Source organism: Podarcis erhardii, assembly GCF_964252035.2.
Source record: "Podarcis erhardii genome assembly, chromosome: 5".
NCBI classification, from domain to species: Eukaryota; Metazoa; Chordata; class Lepidosauria; order Squamata; family Lacertidae; genus Podarcis; species Podarcis erhardii.
In genome coordinates this window covers 53,317,881-53,338,512 of record NC_138509.1, presented here as the reverse complement: position 1 = coordinate 53,338,512, position 20,632 = coordinate 53,317,881, and the positions used below count along the sequence as shown (strand labels likewise).

Below are 20,632 nucleotides of genomic sequence, written 5' to 3'. Positions count from 1 at the left end.
GTATGTGTTGTTCATTAGAAAATGAAAAATAATATGTTATAATTATTTCCACTATTTGTAGACACCCTTTGGCTTAACCTTTATTCCCAGTCGTAATTCAGCTTTACGTACATCATGTAACTCCATTTCCTCAAGTTTTCCCCTCCCAACCTTTGTACTGCACTTCCCTCTCCCAGTGTTTGACAGAGAATCAGACTGTAAGCTCCTTGGGGTCAGGGAACCTTTTTCACCTATATAACACTGTGCAGGGATAATATGTGTTTTATTCCAATAGGGGTTTATGGTTTTTTTTTTAAAAAAAGAAATGTGGTTGAACCTCTGCTCAATCCTTTGAGTAAAACAGAGGAAAGAAAGAAAGAAAGAAAGAAAGAAAGAAAGAAAGAAAGAAAGAAAGAAAGAAAGATGAACTCCCATTTTTAATAGACAAGGAAAAAGACGAGCACTAGGACCTGCCCGGAGTCTTTGAATCAAGAGGTCCCTTGATTCATTCAATCTCTCCTAGACATACACACTCACTCTCTCTCACACACTCACACAAACTGCAACAAGAGGAGGAAAGTCGGCCAAAAGGGCTTTAAAAATTTCAAAGTTTCCATTTGCAGAAGCAATGGGGAAACGTGGCAGGCCGAGGAAGGAATTCAAATGTGAAGAGGATGCTGTGGAGCCTGGCGTAGGGCAGCCGCGGCAGCAGCAACTGCCAGTGGCAGATAATATGTCCAGGTGCCCGTTCAGTGACATTTTCAACACCAGCAGCGAGGACTCCATGGAGAAGATCAACACTTTCCTACAGAACGTGCAGATTTTGCTGGAAGCAGCCAGTTACCTGGAGCAAATCGAGAAGGAAAACAAAAGTAAGTGGAGTTTTGGTTATGTTTGGTTCCTTCTTCTGCTGCTCCTTAAAAAAATAAAAAATAAAATAAAGAGAGCCAGGCATGTGCGATGACAACAGAAAATGAAGAAAATCTTCATGAAGATGCAACAAGACAGAAAGAGAGAGCCGGGGCTACCAGATCAGGCTAAACTCTCGGTTAGTTTCACCCTTACAACCACATCCCAGCAAATATATACGGTATTTCTTTTTTAATGCACCAAGAGATTTCGATTTTTTTTATTAAAAAAAAACACACCCGATCGAATTAGAAAAACATTGTTTTTGTATAGTTCTCTCTTTTTTTAGAAACAGAAACAAAGCAAAGCCACAAGCCGTGCTATCCGTAAAGTGACCCAGAACAATGTCATCATGTTATATTTGCATCTTTGTGGCATGTTTTTCTGAGATCTCCCGTTCCCATAAAAGACTGGTAATGTGTCAAAAGGGGGGGGGGAGAACAAAACTGGCCCAACTAGGGGCTGGTGTGGAGGGAGGAGGGGAGACAATGCAAAACAAACTTTATGCTCGGCTTGTAGACAAACGGAATACTTCGAAGATTTAAGCAGAAAGGAAAAGGGAGGAGGGAGCTTGTTTATATTTTTAAACTCTTGCACTCCTCCCCCTCCCTCCTCCGTCCAGAAACCCGAGCCGGATAATAAGTGAAAAGGGAACAAAAGCGGGGTAGCCAAATAGAGAGAGATGTGTATTTTTCTCCCTCTTCCCCCTCTGGTGGAAAAGGATTTGCCCCAGCACCCCTCCCCCCTCGCTAGCGTCGCCGTCAGCGAAAATAACAATCCGTCGGGAAACGCTCGTTTGCAACGTCTTCGCGCGGGGCTCCTAGAACAATAACAAGCCGGGGATCGTTTTAACCAAACCTCGCTGGCGTGTGATCTACTGTACCAGGAAGGTCAGGGGGGAAATAAATAAAGCAATGCATCGCGTCAGCCCCTGCAGTGGGGAAGAAGGGGTGGGGTGTTGAAATAACTCGCTCCCCTTAGGTTTAAGTTTATTATTTGCATCTTGCGAGCAGTCTCTGGGTTGTGTGTTTGTTGTTTCGGCCCCACGGACAAAGTGGGCCTGACGGATCTAGCGCTCCCCCCCCCTTCTGTCGCCCCCGCGCAATCCCCCCCGTGTAAATTTCCATTGCAGCTCAACTCGCTTAGCCTTTGTTGATCGCTTTCTCTCTCTCTTTTTAATGAATAAGTGGATATGGGTATTGTTTCCGGGAGGAGGATGGAGGGCGAAGACTCGACAAAGCCTCCCTCCTCCTCCTCCTCCTGGTCGTCGAGCTTTGCAATGGCAAAGGCCTTGCTGTCATCAATGGAAATATTTTTAGAAGGCAGCTCGTTTCCTTGTAAATCCTGTTCCTCCTGAGTCGCCCAACCAGACTTTTGAGGACTCAGGTGGAGGGACCTTCGCTTGACACGGCCGGATCGCACAGGGCAGATGAGCTCAATTAATGGAGCAGGATCCCACCCCCCAACCTTCCCTATCTTTCCAATAGGAAGTCACGTAGGCGAAGAGCAAAGTAGCCAGGGTGGGGTGGCGCCCGCAGTTCTCTTTCTCGGCAACTTGGCCCGTGTGGGACCTGTCCATGTCTCTTGGTCACCTCCTTTCATTAGTGCAGGTGAAGGTGGTGTACATAACTGGGTCAGGCTCGCCTCTCTCTTTCTGAGCTTACAAAAGCAAACCTGCACCAAAATACAGTATCAGTTTCCCTCCAGAGAATTTAAAAAACCTCTTCCAAGCTTTCTAAAAAGACCTCATCCAATGCCAAAGAAAGAGAGAAAACAAGGGATTACATCAACGCAGCAACCTACGCATTGTCTTGCTAGTTCTGTAGAAGTAGCCCCGCCAGTTATCTTACATGGGCTGTCGGTGCTGACAGTAGTTGAACTCAAAACAGTAATTTTGCTTACAGCGGAAGATCTGCGTGTTGTTAAATGTTGCTGTCAGTTTAATGGTTTATTTTTATATTCTCTTTGAATCAGCAAGGCATATGCGGTAGGAACACTCCTCGCCTCCATTATGTCCTCCTCCTACAGCCTTATTTATTTTGAATTCGCCAGGTGTCTCCTGCAGGAAGGCCTATATAAATATGAAACTTGATGTAAACAGCAGCACTCTCATTAATGCGAACTTTTCGATTATCCCGAATTTTTGGGGACGCTCTCCAAGCTACTTGGGTAAATGGAGAGGCGGCAGCAGCAGCAATGCACTGGCTTCAGAAAGCAATACGAGTATTCATAACGCCTCCGTGGAATAACACTGCAGTCCCACTGGACCCGATTTGAAAGTCTGTGGGGCTGTCGGTTTGGTGAGTTGTAATCTCCTCCAGGGAAATCACGTGCGCGTCCCCCACCCCACCCCTTCGGGGAACAAGCATCTTTCTCGGTTTACTCTGGATTTATCACACCTTGTGCACGGTTAGAAAATGCTGAGGAGCAGATGCTGGCTTCTCTTCTCTCCACCGCCTGCATTTGCAAACAACAGTGCTGCAGCCCCCCCCCCCCCCGCGCATGCAGCTCTGCTTCACTAAAACTTTTTAAAATGCGCTTATCCAATGCCATTTTGTACAACTTCTTTAAAAAAACACATACACACAAACAAGGCGTGAGGACTTGGGCAGCGTCCACGCGCAGCCCCCGCCTCTCTCCCCCCCCCCCGAAGTTTCATCAGCAATGCAAACGCCGGGGCTGCCTCGGCTGCACTCTGATCCGCCTGGCTGGGTTACAGTATAATCAGCCCCGGCTCCTCCTCCTGCTCAGAACCACATGGTTTCCACATGGAGACAAACTCCTCTCCTCTGATTGGCCCCGCTCTAACTCGGAAGGCGCGGCTATCCCGGGCCTCTCCGCCAATGGGGGCGCCCCTTCATCCCTATGACGTCACGCGTTGCTGAGCCTGGAGATCAAGGGGAGGCGCCTGCAGCCGAGAGGGTGTCCTTGTTGGGAGTTGTGGTCGGGTGATGTCATAGTCTCCGCTTAAAGGGGCCGGCGCCCTCCTCGCCAAGGCGAAGAAGCGCAGCCGCGGCAAGGGCAGGAAGGGGTGCCGCGAGATGCAGCCTTTTCCCCTGCCTGCGCGGCGAGGCAGAGAATGGCAGAGCCCCTCGTAAATTCCTGCAGGATTGCAAAGCAAGTGATGAAATCCTTTATCTGCGGGCTCCCTGCTTCTCCCGAAGGAGAGCACGCTCAGGCCGCCCAGAAAATGCTCCGTGTCCTCCTTCCTTGGGGCACAGATGGGGCGGGTGCTGTGCCAGGCAGTAAAAGTTATTTCTGTTTGAAAGGCTTTCCTCTCTGTTTATTTTTCCACCAGCTGGATTTATGCCCGTCAAGATACCAGAAACTCATAGGCCTTGATAAAAGATTGGAAGTTTTTTCCAGGATGTTTTCAGGCTTCTGTCGCACTTCGCTTTGCTTTTGAATTTTTGGCACATCAAAGGCTTTGTGAAGCCAGTGCTCTACCGTAAACCTTCGTGCGGAGGGCAGGCGCAGATTTGCGCTCACCTCTTGTTTACTAGCTGCAGATTGGTAGTGCCATCCCCGCTCCCCGCCCCCATACGGACCAGTAAATAGGACTTTCGGGAAAGCCGCAGTTTCTTTTAGGATGTATATATATACAATGCAAATTAAATCACCTTGCAAAGCATGGCTTCTTTGTGATATGTAGAGAGACGACCGTTCCAGTCCACTAAAACAACAGTGTGCAATTACTTTGCAAAATAAATAAATGCATAATTAAAGGCAGCGAAGAAAGAAAAAGTAACTCTGACTTAACATCAATATTATCATTTCAATTTTTTATGGCAGGTTGCACTTGGCTTGTGCACTGTCTTTCCCCTCCCTTATATAAAATATTTATCATTTTCACTTTTCTAGTGCCTGTTTATAACTCACATTGGAACAGGAGAGCTCAGTTCCATTTCATCTTCTGATTCTCATACACCATATGTCATTGTCTCTGCACGCAGGCTACTGCTTGAGGGCAATATTTGCATTAATTTTATAAAGCCCAGCACTGGCATAATTCACAATAATGGTAATCATCATACTAGTTTAGTTCATTTTGCAAGAAGCATAATACTTGGGCATGTGTTTTAAACAAACATCTCAGGCCTAAACATTTTTACAGAAAGGAATCCCCAGTTGCAGGACAAGATCATTGTAACTTCAACATGTGTGTTTGCATTGTAGATCAAAATGGAAACAATACAAAGCACCCATAATGGAGAGAGAAGAATATCTGTATTTTAAAAATGTATGATTGAGAGAGGCATTGGCATTACTGGCTGCAAACATTTAAGGATATATCCATATGTTCATTATGAGATGATTTCTCAAACTTGAAATGGTTTTTTTTAGGTTAGCAATACAATAATAATTATACCCTACATGCTTTGCTAGCCAGCCTATCAGCATATCAGTAAGGTCTTTTCACCCTCTTGGGAGATTGTCTCAAGATGATTTTTACATGACCTTAATGATTTCCAGAAGGGAAGCCACGTTAGTCTGTTATAAAACAACAAAGAGTCTTGTGGCATCTTAAATGACTAATAAATGTTTTTATTCTGTGGCCCACATAGTCTGTAGCCCATTACAGCTATTCCTGTAATAAATCTGTAAGCCTTCAAGGTGTCACAAGACTCAGTGATCTTTCTAAAAATGTGGCATCATCAGAAGCGCTACTGTGGTGCCAGTGGTACACCAGTGCTAGTCTCTGAGCTTTGTGGCTTCCATGGTTGATAAAAAGTTGGACCACATCAGATCACCATGGCTCCTGCTTCTCTTTTTAATCCCCCAATGTCTAGAAATGTGCTTTACATAATGATTTCTGCGGCAGGAGTATTTTGCTTAAATAAATGGTATTGACACCCCTCCAACATAATGAAAAATGTTTGGAGGGCCCCCCAAGCTGGAATCCTTGATTCTGCAACTGCTAAATGCCAGCCATATAGCCTTTTGGCTGACAAGTGACACCAAAGTTTCTTTCTCATGCATCCTTAAGACCAGTGCTATAATTGTGTAGTACAAATGAGCCATGGAACCTTCTGAGCATGTGTACATAAAGCATAGAAGTAAGACAATTCACACAAAAACCACATGGACTACAGATAAAGCAAAATAATAACACCACAGTGATTCTTAGCCATTGTACCATTCAACAATAACTCACCGTTTCCCAAAGATTAATCCCAAGATTAAAATCCACTTCATACGTTGTAATCTAGTGTCAGCCCATGTGGGAGCTGCCATCCACATGGCTTGGCTTCAACATGGGGATTCTTGTAGACTGTGTGATGGTCCTGGCATACATACAGTTAGGTTCAATCATGGATGAAGTTAAGCATTTTTCAGATGTTACCAACACCATGGTCCAGTATATATGCAACTAGCATCTAATTGCAAGGTTTTTGGGGGGGAAGGATCTGTTTTTTAAAAAAGAATGTGGCGTGATTCCCCACCTCTACCATCTTTACAGATTTGTAGCGGAGGTTGTGGACCTTATTCTAGTGCAAGAGGTTTCCTTAAATTTACCACTTGGTAATTTTTTCATCAATAGTCATAATCCATAGCTGACGACAGTGAGCAGAAAAGGTTTTTGCTTTGCGCTACAAGCTCTGGTAGCTAGAGTGGTTCCTCAAGAAGTACCATGCCTTTCCTGCTTTTTCAACATTATGTTATGCTCTGTTTTGATTTCTGTTCTAAGTGCTTTTATGTGTTTTGAAAGATTTAAATCTTTGCAGTTTTCTGAAGTATTTGCTTAAAAAGATATTTCTAACAGGACTTTTGGTGTGTTTGATGAAGTTTTTCATAACGAGGGCTGGGTGAAGTGTGTGTGCCCATGATCAATCTTAATTGCAAAGTAATAATAAACATAATACTATTTTATGATTGTTCATTTCCATTTTGTTTTCATTCAGATTGTGATAGGCCATAACATATACATCAGACTTCCTCAACCTAATGCCCTCTGGATTATTTTGGACTTCAGCTCCCATCAGCCTTAACAACACAGCCACGCATCAGGTTGTGGGAGGCTGATCTATATTCTTCAGGCATTGGTCATCATAAGCATGTAGACTATGTGGGATAAGGAACCAACCATGAAAAACTGTGCCAGCATTAACTTGGTGCTAATATAGCAGAAGAAAGTTCCTACAAAGGTCACATTTGCTTCTGGAAATGCATGCATATGCACACATCACAACAGTGGATTTAAAAAACTAACAACATGCATACAAAATAAGGCATGGATAATCTAAAACAACACATCACAAGTTTAGTAGCAACGCAACAGAAGGCTTCATAGCAATGGCGCAGCTAGGTGGTGGTGTTTCTTTTTTAAAAAAAATAATAATCCTGAGATTAATACCTTTACAGGGCCCCCTGTACATTTTTTGCTGTTTGGCACCCAGGACTTCTGCCCTGACAGCCCCACTGCTGCACAGGTTTAAATGCAGCAGAATCTTCTTTTTAAATCCTGGGCTTTTACCCCTAAGAAGAGAAAGAGAACAACTTCTGAGACAGAGAGAGGGAGGGGGTGGAGAAAGAGAGAGAGAGGAGACAATGTTCTGTGGACTTGGTCAAAACAACACAATGATCAGTATGAATAAACTTTTTAAGACTACGGGGACAGAATTAACCATATTTTCCCCTAAAGAAAGAATCAGGAAATGGTGAGAAAACAACACTAGGGCAATGCATGGATAGTATGTATAGTAGCAGAACAAGTCAGTAATGGGGTAGAGTAGCAGAATACTACAAAGCCAACCAGCCATGGTCCTCTATATTGGTGTACCTAAGCATACATTTAAGAAATTAGCAGATTTACACTGTGGTCAGTTGGGTGTCTGTATGCACTCCATGTGGAGGTCTGCCATATCAATAAGATTTTAGCACCAACCCCCCTTTGAGGCCATAACAGATGAAGTAGCCCTGAGGAAGGAGCTCCAAAGACCCCTCTATGAAGAGCGCTCAACCACTGGCATACCCCCATGGCTATTTTTCATGTTTGTGAAAATACATTGGGTGTTCCCCAAATTAACTATTTAAAGATTCATTTTGCTATGACAGAGGTAGAATGATAAAATAAGGACACACATAGGAAATAAGGTTGAGTGTCTGTGGCATTCAGCATGCATTTAACTAAACGCTTTTGGTCTGTAAGCCGTTTTTGTGCTGTTCAGAGAATATATAAAGAAAAGCATTGTTTATGTTCTTTTATCAGAAGCATCTCACTTATTCTGTACGCATCAGTCGAAGTATTAATTTCTAGTTGGTGGTAAGTTGCAAGTGTTGCTATTAGAATGAGGTAGCATAGTTCAAGTTCACTGTAGCTTGAGTTCATTCTCTTTATTGTTTTTCCTTGTATGTATGAAAGTGCTTCAACTTCATCTCATCCATTATTACCTTTTCCTTTTTTCTTCTTCACCATGTATCTGCAGTAAAAATAAAAAAAATAAAATGTCTGACCTCAGTGTAGCCTAAAGGCTCAGAAACCAGATGGCAAATAAAAAGCAATCTAAAATGTATTATTTTAGATCACATAATATATAAGCCTCTCTTGCAATTTGGATGAGGATGAGAGTTGACTTGCTTTTCTGAGCATCAGGAGTTGGCAAACCTGATTAAGAAGGCAGATAAATGAAGGGTTTAAAGGAAAGACAACAGGAATGTGTCTGCTGCAGCAGAAGGGCAGGCAGGACAGCGAGGGGCAAAATTGTTTTGTTATCAGAATCCAGATGTCATGCTTAGCTTTCACAGTTGACCAACATGGAATGAACTTGATACCTGCAGAGGTGCTACGCACTCTTCTCCAAATCACTTTGCTTTCCAACCGGCCGCCAGGAAATCATTTGAATCTCATCCATGCTGCTTTCTGCCCTTGGGAATCACTAGTTGCAAGTACACTGAAAGGTTTTTAAATTATGCTTTCCTCGTTTTTCTGCTTGTCTAAGAATAAGGCAGGTTAGCAATTGTAGTGGCTTCTCGTCCTTTTTCCTCTGGTCCCCCTGATAACACTGAACAATATGTGTGTGGCTGAAGCATCCCTATGGAACGCCGCTGCAATATTATTCTCAGGTTAAATTGGTATCTGAACAGTATTATGCATTTATGTGGACTTTGAGGCCTCCTGCTGTTATAGCCATAGAGGCTTATCTTGGACGTTGAAGCATATGTATCATAGACCCAAAGCAACAAACGGAAAATAGTGGTGGAGTGTTTACACATATATTCATGGTAGTGGAATTTTGTTATATCCTTTGGTATCAAGGGTAAAAGATTACACACAGGGTGCACAGCAAACAGGGGACACAGAAAGGGCTGAACTCCTCAATGCCTTCTTTGCCTCAGTCTTCTCCGATAAAGAAAAAATGCCCGACCTGAAGAATTTGGAGCAAATGATTCAGCAGAGGAAACACAGCCCAGAATAACTAAGGAGATAGTACAAGAATACTTAGCTAGTTTAGATGTATTCAAGTCTCCAGGGCCAGATGAACTGCATCCAAGAGTATTAAAAGAACTGGCAGATGTGATCTCAGAACCACTGGCAGTCATCTTTGAGAATTCCTGGAGAACAGGCGAAGTCCCGGCAGACTGGAGGAGGGCAAATGTTGTCCCTATTTTCAAAAAGGGGAAAAGAGAGGACCCAAATAATTACTGCCCAGTCAGTCTGACATCAATACCAGGGAAGATTCTGGAGCAGATCATTAAGCAAACAGTCTGTGAGCACCTAGAAAGGAATACTGTGATCACCAATAGTCAGCATGGATTTCTGAAAAATAAGTCATGTCAGACTAACCTGATCTCGTTTTTTGACAGAATTACAAGCCTGGTAGATGAAGGGAACGCAGTGGATGTAGCCTACCTTGATTTCAGCAAGGCATTTGACAAGGTGCCCCATGATATTCTTGTAAAGAAGCTGGTAAAATGCGGACTTGACTATGCTACCACTCAGTGGATTTGTAACTGGCTGACTGACCGAACCCAAAGGGTGCTCATCAATGGTTCCTCTTCATCCTGGAGAAGAGTGACTAGTGGGGTGCCACAGGGTTCTGTCTTGGGCCCGGTCTTATTCAACATCTTTATCAACGACTTGGATGATGGACTCAAGGGCATCCTGATCAAATTTGCAGATGACACCAAACTGGGAGGGGTGGCTAACACCCCAGAGGACAGGATCACACTTCAAACGACCTTGACAGATTAGAGAACTGGGCCAAAACAAACAAGATGAATTTTAACAGGGAGAAATGTAAAGTATTGCACTTGGGCAAAAAAAATGAGAGGCACAAATACAAGATGGGTGACACCTGGCTTGAGAGCAGTACGTGTGAAAAGGATCTAGGAGTCTTGGTTGACCACAAACTTGACATGAGCCAACAGTGTGACGCGGCAGCTAAAAAAGCCAATGCAATTCTGGGCTGCATCAATAGGAGTATAGCATCTAGATCAAGGGAAGTAATAGTGCCACTGTATTCTGCTCTGGTCGGACCTCACCTGGAGTACTGTGTCCAGTTCTGGGCACCACAGTTCAAGAAGGACATTGACAAACTGGAACGTGTCCAGAGGAGGGCAACCAAAATGGTCAAAGGCCTGGAAATGATGCCTTATGAGGAAAGGCTAACGGAGCTGGGCATGTTTAGCCTGGAGAAGAGGAGGTTAAGGGGTGATATGATAGCCATGTTCAAATATATAAAAGGATGTCAAATAGAGGAGGGAGAAAGGTTTTCTGCTGCTCCAGAGAAGCGGACACGGAGCAATGGTTCCAAACTACAAGAAAGAAGATTCCACCTAAACATTAGGAAGAACTTCCTGACAGTAAGAGTTGTTCGACAGTGGAATTTGCTGCGAAGGAGTGTGGTGGAGTCTCCTTCTTTGGAGGTCTTTAAGCAGAGGCTTGACAACCATATGTCAGGAGTGCTCTGATGGTGTTTCCTGCTTGGCAGGGGGTTGGACTCGATGGCCCTTGTGGTCTCTTCCAACTCTATGATTCTATGATTCTATGCCCTAATTACACAAAGTATTAATTATTTAGACATATTTATCAATGCACGTTAGTGACAAGCATTGCTTCAGAAAGTGTGACTGACATCCAGCTAAGTAATACTTGTAGAATTGTTTATTTCACTGGGTCTGCTCCAAGTATGATAAAAACAGGATATTGCCCAGCGTCTCTGAAACCAAGTGCGGTTATTTCCATATATAAAGTTTGGGAAAGTGTTTTCATAAGAAAACACCTTTCTTTCATTATCTTAAGATAAACCAGAGCCTGCTTCTTCAGTTTGGTGTGTTGACAATTTGAGTTTGTGCTTATGAACAGGAATTTGCTATGGAGGTCTTTCCTTGGATTCAGGATCTTGTTAAGAGATGGAAGGGGTTGGGTGCTGAAGTGGCCATTAATAAGATGTAAACAGCCCCTTTCTTAAAAGGTCAAGTGGGAAGAGGCAGCCCATTGGTGTCAAAGCTGCCAAGTGGCATGCAGTGAAAGCCAAAGAATGAACTGACAAGGACATCATTACCCATAAAAGGTGCTCTCTTCTTCTCCCTGACTGTGACCTGATCTGTACTTCTCGAGGGTACTCTGACTTTCCATTCGATGGTTACTTTGCTGTGGTGTGTGTCTTGTGATACGAGAGGTTTTTAACAAGCTGTCACAAGACTTTCCAAGGAAATGATGAGAAGTTCATTTAAAAGGGGGGGGGCTGCATTATTTGCCGTGGTTGATGTTTACAGAAGAAAGCTCAACCGAAAAGTTGATGTGAGAAGTAAAATTCCAAAATACCTCCGAACAACGCCCCTCCTCCACAGCCTAACTGTGTTTTCTGGGTGTGGGGAGAAATATAGCACTTTTGCTAAGCAAATTTTACAGCCATTATTTCCTTCAATCTCAGAAAACTCCAAAAAATGGCCCAACTTTCCAGATGAGGAGCTGAGCTTGAAAGGCAATTGTTTACATACAGTTCCTGGGAGGGGGGGAGGGGTTATGGATTAGTCAGCATCATGAGACACCCTGATGTAGCTTTGAACCTTTCACTGATGGCACAAACATTTTGGCAGATAATTCCAACTCACTGGATTGTTGTTGTGAATCTAGCAACCACACCACAGTGTAATTTGTCTATAGAAGAGGGATGGGCCCTCCAGATGTTGTTGGACTCCAGCCCCATCAATCCCAGACATGGTTACCCTTGGTTTGGATGGACACTTTCACTCAGTCTGCACCTTGCATCTCTCAGGTCTGCGTCATGAGATGTTGAACCGTGTGCCCTGTTACGGAAAGCCAGCATGTTGGCGATCCAATCCCTATGATATGAGAACTGAAGGGAAAGGCAACAGTGAACACTTTGACAGAAGACTGTTTTGCTCATTTAGTAGGAGAGTGACTTTCTGCAGTTAAGACCCGTCCTAGAAGACAGTCATGAAACTGGATGGCATTCACCTACAGTCAGTTTTACAGGGTACTAAATGCCATCTAATTTGTAACCCACTTTTCTGCCAAAGTGATCAGACAACCACCCCACCCTTGATAACATTTTTTCTATGCATTGTGATAGGTATTGTGATAGTTTGCCGTGCCTTATTGGTGAGATCAACTTCTATGTGTTGGGGTGCATAGAACCCAATGCACTTCGGCTCCTGCAACATGATCTGTGCACGGGAAATAGGGCACAGGTTCATGCCAGTCTATGTGCTCATTAGTGCATGCCAAGGGGCAGGGCCAGATGGCACAATTACATTTGGCCCTTCACACAAATAAAATGCTATCTGCACAAGGCGACAGCGGTGGGAATTCCCACATGATCTCCCTTCTAAGCACTGCTCAGGACCAAACCCTCTTAGCTTCATCACTAGAACTCTTCACGGGCCTTCATATTTTCTGGGCTAAGGAATGCAGACCAACATTTGAAAATCCTAATCAAAGATATAGGCTGTGTACACACCAAACATTTAAAGCACCCCCTGACAAGAATCTTGGGAACTGTAGTTCCCTCCCTGAAGTGCTACAACTCCCAGTACCCTTAAACTACAGTTCCCAGGATTATTTGGGGGGGGGTGCTTTACATTTTTAGCCATAGTTGTCTCCTCCCTTGATGCCCCCAACACTTGCTGAAATTATAGACTTTTAGAAGGGGAAAGGACCTTGTTTGTCTGGAGCAGGCAGTAAGGCATGCACCAACAGTGATGTGCTTTCAGCTCTTGTTGAAAACTCACTTGTTCTCCTAGGCCTTTGAGGCTCGTTAGTATGAGCTTGCTGTATTTTAGTTTGGTTCTTTGGGTGGTGACATATTTATTTTTGAATTGTAATCATCTGAATGGCTTTGCATTTTTTATTGTTGTGGGTTGCCTCGAATGTTTTGAATAGAAGGTGGCATATAAATGCATTGAATAAATAAATATTTCTCAGCTCAAGGGCTACATGCCTTCATGGACAACGCTCCAGGAGTTGCATGCCAGTGCTGGGCAGGGCCAGCAAAAGCAACAGAGCAATGGACTCTTACCTTTGTTCGGCTGGGTACTTTCCTGCAATGAAGATTTATGACATTTATACCCCGCCTTTCTTCTGTCATGAACCCCAAGGCAGCTTACGTGTGGTTTCCAGGGAGTCACCCATCCACGTGTCTACACACAATACACTCTGTACACAGTGTGCACTTTTAAAGCACATTCTTATCTTCAAAAAATTCTGGGCACTGTTTACCCCTTGCAGAGTTAGAATTCCCAGCAACCCTCAAACTCCAGTGCCCAGAATTCTTTGAGGGAAAGAATGTGCTTTGAATGTGCTTCAAATGTATTAGTCTTTTATCCAGGCACACAAGATGGACACATTCCGGCCAGGCAAAAGCGCAGGACTGGAGTGTAGGCTTGGAGAGCCTTATATAGCTCCTGGGCCCAAGGCTTCCCACCATTGTAGGGGATCTTGTCCAAGCTCCTGCTCCATGCAGGGCACAGTCCTGGGTTGTTTTGAGTTTGCCCAAGCCACATTCCTGCAGGTATGTTAGGAGCTTTTTATGAAATACTAAATAAATAACTAATTCACTTGCCCAGGATCCTAGAATTGCACGATCCACTTGTGATTCTTCCTTTACTGTGTACCCACTATACTTTTATACACATTTCCCTACTTAAAAAATAAAATAAAATCTCCAGCTTTGCAAACGCAAGGATTACTGCATACTATATTCCTTTGCTTCTTCCTTCTGTCTTGCAATTAGAGCTAGAGGCATGCCTGAAGAACTGCTAGCGTTTATATTTTTGCAGAGACAACAGCTGTGCTTCTCTGTCCCTACAGTTTTTGGGACAACCTGAGATCCTTTGCATGAAGCCTGGTCTAACTTAATTAAGGCTGCAATCCTATGCACACTCACCTGGGAGTAAGACGCATCAAACATAGGAAGTCTTACTTCTGAATAAGGAAACATGTATAGGATTGTCCTGTACTTCTGCACAGCATGTCCTCCCCATCATTCTGTCTTCAACTATTACCAGTGCTTTTTTCTGGGGGAATGCAGGGGTACACATACCCCTAAACATTTTGTGAATCTAAGTTTGCCTTCACTGAGGGGCAGTATTTCAATGTGAGTAGGAAAATGAGAGTACCCCTAAACATTTTGTTCCTAATAAAAGTATGATGTTACTCTTGCTTTTGTGTGACAGTTTATGTTGCATTTTTTGTTAGCCTAGGTGGATCAGTTTATAACTTCTAATGTTTTTCTTTTCTTTGTTTTTATTTGCTGATGTTTGATTAGCTGAATTTTAATCAACTTGCAGAACAGGTTAGTTCAATCTGGCCTATTATTGCATTTCTAGAGTGGCAACAATGGCAGCACCAATAAAAAGGATGGGGGGGGGGCATAGAAGCAGAAAAGTGGACTTCTGAAATTTATTTCTATAACAGGATTTAGATACTTAATGATCCAAACCTGTAAGCAGCTTACCTAAAACATCTACATTAAAATTACCAATAAAATCAGGTGTTAAAAAAGGTTAAGCTGAAAAAATTAAAAACAGAAATAAAACCAGCACTTAAAAATATGAATTGCAAACTAAAGTTACATATTAAAATATATGCCTGGGTAGCTTGTTAAACAAACAAACAAACAAACAAACAGTACAGCAAAAACTTTTGCCTAATATCAATGAGCAGGGAATTCCGAAGTGTACATGCTGCCACACTGAAGAATAAAACTTGGGGGTGAGAGTGAGCTTTCTCCTTACATTACTGTGGTACCTCGGGTTACATATGCTTCAGGTTACAGACTCCGCTAACCCAGAAATAGTACCTCAGGTTAAAAACTTTGCTTCAGGATGAGAACAGAAATTGTGCTCTGGCGGCATGGCAGCAGCAGGAGGCCCCATTAGCTAAAGCGGTGCTTCAGGTTAAGAACAGTTTCAGGTTAAGAACGGACCTCCAGAACGAATTAAGTACTTAACCCGAGGTACCACTGTATATTGAAGAGAAACACTCACATTAACACTCTCGTCCTAAACCTATTTTCTCTTAAGTAAGGCTGCAATTCTAATCCTGTTTACCTGGAAGTAAATTCCATTGAATTCAATAGGGCTTATATATAAGTAGCCATTGGTTAGGCTTGTGCTGTTAGTCCAATTGATTTTGATGGAATTAGCTTTCAAGTAGTAAGCCTGCTTAGGTATTCAGCCTTCTTTTAATTTTCAGTTGATTATTTGGGAATAATCTGAATATGAAAAGTGCATCTCCTTGAAATAATTACAGGGGTCTGGCAAAGTGGTAGGGGGTGGGTGAAGGAAAGGACCACTTGTGAGAAGGGTGCATGCTTGCTTTCCATCAACCGTTCCTCTGCTCCCACCGATGAAATAACCAGGGATCTTTGATCACCAGTCAAAAATTAAAATACTTGATAACGCTTCAGATGACGCTGGCCAGCAGCAACAAACCACCTATCAGACTGGCATGGAGACAAATCAGCCCTCCTAAGTGGGAGCCTTTCATGCAAACAGAGTGGGCAGTTCTAGGCTGAGATATTCCTGTCCTGATAAGACTCCAGAAGCTGAGATTTGGCAGTGCTGATTCTGAATACGTTTGACCTTGTGCTTTTTACACCACCTCGGGTGGATTAACAGCAGGGTCCCCATCCAGACTAACCCTCCTACTACCGCGTTTTTACCGGACAGCTCTGCCACATAGGGAACATGAGGTGAAGGATTTTCGTCCAATCAAAAATGTGTTTACTTCGAAATAAGTCCCACTGATCTCAGCGAAACTGACTTCCGGCGTCTGCTCGAAGAGTTGCAAGAGCAGAATTTTGTAGTTTTGACGGCAGGCATTAAAATGCTTTTTTAAAAAATAAAAATACAGTAAAAGCAATACAGATCATATGCAGTCTTGTAATGTCACCCCTCCCCATACACACACGTTTGTGTCACAATTCCGTGCACACTGACTTGGGAGCAAGTCCCACTAAAATCAGTGGCGCTTAATCCGAGTAGACCCAGATAGGCTCTGGCTCCTAAGCTGTTCTGTGCAAGTTAGGGGCTTAATTTGCACAAAGTGCGAGTGACACTTGAAAATGCAAGCGATTTCCTTCAACGAGCGTCTTGGCGGAAAGAAACTCGCCTGCATTACTTAAAAGGTCTCACTGAGCCTAGATCTCGGATTGTGTTAAATAACGAGGAAGGGGCTTCCCCCATTCCTGCCCCCCCCAAAAAAAAATCGCAGGGGTGCAACGGGAAGGAGGGTGGGCGAATGAAGCCAGCCTGCCTCGGCGATGATCGCCTCGCTGCTGTAGCCGCTTTCGTCCAGCCACGAAAGGGTGCGCGCAACGCGGAAGGCAAGAGGCTTCCCACAATGCCATTGCTATTGCTGCTCCCGTGCACGCTCCCCGCCCTTGAAGGGAGAGCGCAGGCAGGGAAACTACATTTCCCAAGCGGCCCCGCGGCAGAGTCTTCTCATATGTGTGTGTGTGTGTGTGCGTGCGTGCGCGTGTGTGAGTGTCCCCTCCCCCCGCCTCCCATGATTTCTAACCAGAGGTAAACAAACTGTGAAAGAGGCAGGGACCTACAGGATCTGCTGCAGGAGGCGGAGAGAAAACGGCCGCCAGATCCCAGGGAACAGGGCTTGGACCATGGATGCAGGGGCAGCCCCGAGGTGGAGAGGGAAGGTGTAGGGTCAAGGGAAGGAGCGGGCAGCGGCGGCGAGCAAGGATGCAGGACTAGCGGGGCAAGGCTGACGGAGAGGTCGGAGGAGGGATCGATGGTGGGACTCGGCGTGTAGGGAGGGGAAGGCGCGGGGCAAGATCGGCGGAGAAGGGGGGAAGAGCACCCGAGAGCCAAGGATCAGGACTGGGGGGTCGCGGGCAGGATCGGTGCTCCTTGACCAGGGGATGAAGAAGGGGGGTAGCAGACTGAGCGCCAGGCTCTCGAGGTAGGATGTGGGCAGGGTCCAGGGGCAACTACGGCAGGAGTTGTTAGATCCTCTCCATGTCTTGGTCTCGCTGATCAAACTTCCCGGAGGCATCAGAAGGGACCCCCCAGCCCCTTAGTACCGCTTCGCCTGCTGCCCTGTGCCCGTCCCCTCCCGGTAAGAGGAAGCAGAGTTGTTGCCACCCTTGCTGTAAAAGGGGAGAGCGGGGAGTCCTTCCTCTCAACTCTCCAGGAGAAGATCTAAGAGTGCCCAGGGGCTGGCAAGCGGCCTCATCCAGCCCAGGGGCTATGGAACGGGTGGAGATGATTAACATCCAGCGCCTTCTGGAGGCAGCTGAATACCTGGAGCGCAGAGAGAGAGGTAACTGGATTGAGGAAGGGGGTGGGGATTGGAGTGACACGTCCCCCATAAGGGGGAATTGTTCTCTCTCTCCTTTTTAATGAATGGGGTGTTTGGGGAGGGCTTGGGGGAAAGGGGGAGGGTGAGCAGGCTCACATGCTTTAGATAAATAGGGTGGAGAGATGCCCCCCCCCCTCAAATGGCAGAGTCTAGGCACTGCTGGCATGCCATCCCAAGCATTTGCCTGCTATGTTCTGGGCTCTCCCCTCGGACAGGTGGCTTGTTGTCTGTAGCCCCTGTGTCCCGCCAGAGTTCTGGGTGGTTTGAAGCCACTTCCTGAGGACTTCTCTCTGGGCTCGCTAAAGCTTCCTGCCTAAGTCCATGTGTCCTTGGAACCTACTGTTTTGTTCCCTCTTGACTGACCCTTCTCTTTCCCGTTTGCTGGTGATTTCTGCAGAGTGTGAGCATGGTTATGCCTCGACCTTCCCCTCCATGCCGAGCCTTGGACTGCAGGACCCAAAGCCACCGCAGAGGCTGAGCCGGGCAAGAAAGCATAGCAGCGGAGGGAGCAGCACGGGCACTGCTAACAGGTACCAATTGCAGGGAGTAAAAAAAAAAAAAAAAAGCTTTTGTGATCCTTTGTAAGCCCATCAGGCACAATAGGCTGTATTTTGCTTGCAACTTCTGGTATTCAGTTTCCTTTTCTCTGCGATCTCACTTCCTCTCAGTCCTTGATAATCTGTAGGCTTGTGCCTTTTAATAGAAAAATTTCCCAACATGCTGTTGTGGTAGCTGGCTCTTTAAATCCAGCAGAGCGAGCTGGCTATGTAATGCCTCAGCTTCTGCAGGTTGTGCCATGCTGCTTTTATGTAACTTTCCATCCTTCATTCTCACTGAAGGCTTTTCTAAGCAAGGATGATTTTGCTCTAGGGAAACTAACTTTGGTTTTGAGCCTGATCCTATGCGTGTTACCTCTGAAATGAGTCCCACTGTGTTCCATGGAGCTTATTCCTTGGTAAGTTTGTTAGGATTGTAGCCTAAATATTGTTTTGGAGAGTGCATACGTACCTGCAGTTCTAGATCTAGCTGTATTTGCTGAAACATTTCCCTAAGAAATTATAGGTGCCCCTTGATGTACTTTGCTTTGTGTTACTTCTGTGTAGTAGTAGTATGACCACATAATACTAAACTACCTATCACTATGTGAATCTATTGCTAATAGTGTAATGTAGAAACCTGCTTTGTATGCCTCATGTGGTATGCATTATGCAGTAGTGAGTTGTCAACAAGTTCTTGCAATCTTTAAAAAAAAAAAGACCTGCACAGTCCTTTTCAATAAAGATAATATTTCTGAAGCCTCGTGGACTGCTTTAGTTGGAAGGTTTCACTTGTAATTTGATTTTGGTGGTTGCATTTTACTGAAATAAATTCATTCTATTGCTCTCTGTTGAATATACTTAAACCAACTTGTCCAAAGTTACCCAAGTGGCGCGTAATCATTCACTTCTTTAAAATGTTTGTGTTTGTGTGTATTGAAGTTAATTTAGAATCCATTTTGTAGAGACATGAAGTTATTAAAGCTAAACGATGCCCTCAGAATTAACCATATATAATGTCAGAATACCACATGTACAATTTCTGCATAGATGCCATTTTAGTTGCATGATGTGTCAAACAACATGCAGATTTGCCTAAAAATAATTTTGCCGGTTTGTTCCCCCAAAAGTCGCAGGAATTTTGTCCTGGGTTGTGATAACAGATAATAATAATAATCATCATCATCCAAGGAAGACCCCAGATTTAAAAGGGCAGGAAGTGGACAGACTTTGGAAGGGATCCTGAGGGTCATTAGTTTTACACACACACATACGTGCGCGCACCCCCCATCCTATACCCGCAGGTCTCAGGGTGGTTCACAAGATAAAATTACAATATAAAAACCCAAAATACAAAATCAAAATATGAACAAAAACAGCTGAATAACCACCCCCAAACACATAAAAACAGTTAAAAACAATTAAAAAAACAATTAAAAACAAGACACAATTGAAAAGCAGTTTAAAAGAATGTAAACAGTGGTCTCTGCTGGGCAGCAGCAGTCCTTTTGTAGTCTATCAGGCTTGTCCTGGGCCTGGTAGAGAGGCAGCAGCAGGACCCCCTGCAATGCAGGAATATGCACTGTCCCTTTTCAGGTATGGGGGGTGGGTGTGCAAGGACAGGGAATGTAAAACATAGGGAAGGAACCATGAGTAAAAGGAAGCAAGGTGTGAGGTGAGAGAACTGCTAAAAAGACAGAAGAGGCAGAGATAAAGAAGGCTGAAAATCTAAGAGCCCATCTTTTTGCACGCTTATTCAAAAGTCAGTCCCATGAATACAAGGAAGGTTACTCCTTGGTTTGTCCCCCTCCCACTTCCAGAGCTCTGTGGTCATAGAATGTTCTGGAGTAAAATCTTGAGCAGAGTTCATGGGCATAATTGGTGATGAGTTTTCAGTGTGCTTTCTGTTTTCTTGATGGCATTTCTGTTACTTCCTAGTGTTGACTTTATTGGTGGGGTGGGAAGGACTCAAACAGTTCTAAATTGAAGAGCACTTCAACATACAAGCCTGTGTGTGGTTAATATAAAAGTGTATTAATAGGTAAGGAGGGCTGAATTTAGAAGAACTGTTTCTAACTGTTGAGGCCTTCGCCTATGTTTTCTGAATCTCCAACAAGCCTCAAAGCATATAAAATAATGTTCAGGGAGTGTTTTTGTTCCAGGAAGAGGAATTTCACTTTAGTAGAGCTGGAGTAATGATTACTTCACAACTTTCCTTACTTAGTAGGGTAAATGTAGTATTTGACACCATTTAGATTATTTGCCACGAAGAAGCTGTTGTTTTTCTGTGTTGGCATCAGCAGTAGGACAACAGGGGGTATATACTGAGTGTATATACTGAGTATCAGGATTCCCAGCACTGAAGCATTCATTATCACAGGAACTTCATAAAAAACAAACAAACCCCGTGGGCTGGACAGGC

At 44.3% G+C, this 20,632-nt stretch overlaps 1 protein-coding gene and 1 long non-coding RNA gene across 4 annotated transcripts in view; both read left to right on the top strand.

The window, feature by feature from the left end:
• Window positions 1-448: 448 nt before the first annotated feature.
• MXI1 (MAX interactor 1, dimerization protein) overlaps window positions 449-20,632 on the top strand; it is an 81,419-nt gene continuing 61,235 nt past the window's right edge. The window contains exons 1-2 of one of the 3 annotated variants that reach the window (XM_081863455.1): window positions 449-851; window positions 18,072-18,204. In XM_081863455.1, coding sequence (XP_081719581.1) covers window positions 608-851; window positions 18,072-18,204 — 377 coding nt within the window. In that variant the 5' untranslated portion in view covers window positions 449-607. Of the gene's footprint in view, window positions 852-16,887; window positions 17,636-18,071; window positions 18,205-20,632 lie in introns of those variants that run through there. The other 2 variants (XM_081863454.1, XM_081863456.1) reach the window with 2 other exon arrangements.
• LOC309342680 lies at window positions 3,069-6,759 on the top strand. Its single transcript, XR_014156986.1, has 2 exons — window positions 3,069-3,188; window positions 4,187-6,759. It is a non-coding gene; the product is annotated as an uncharacterized lncRNA (long non-coding RNA).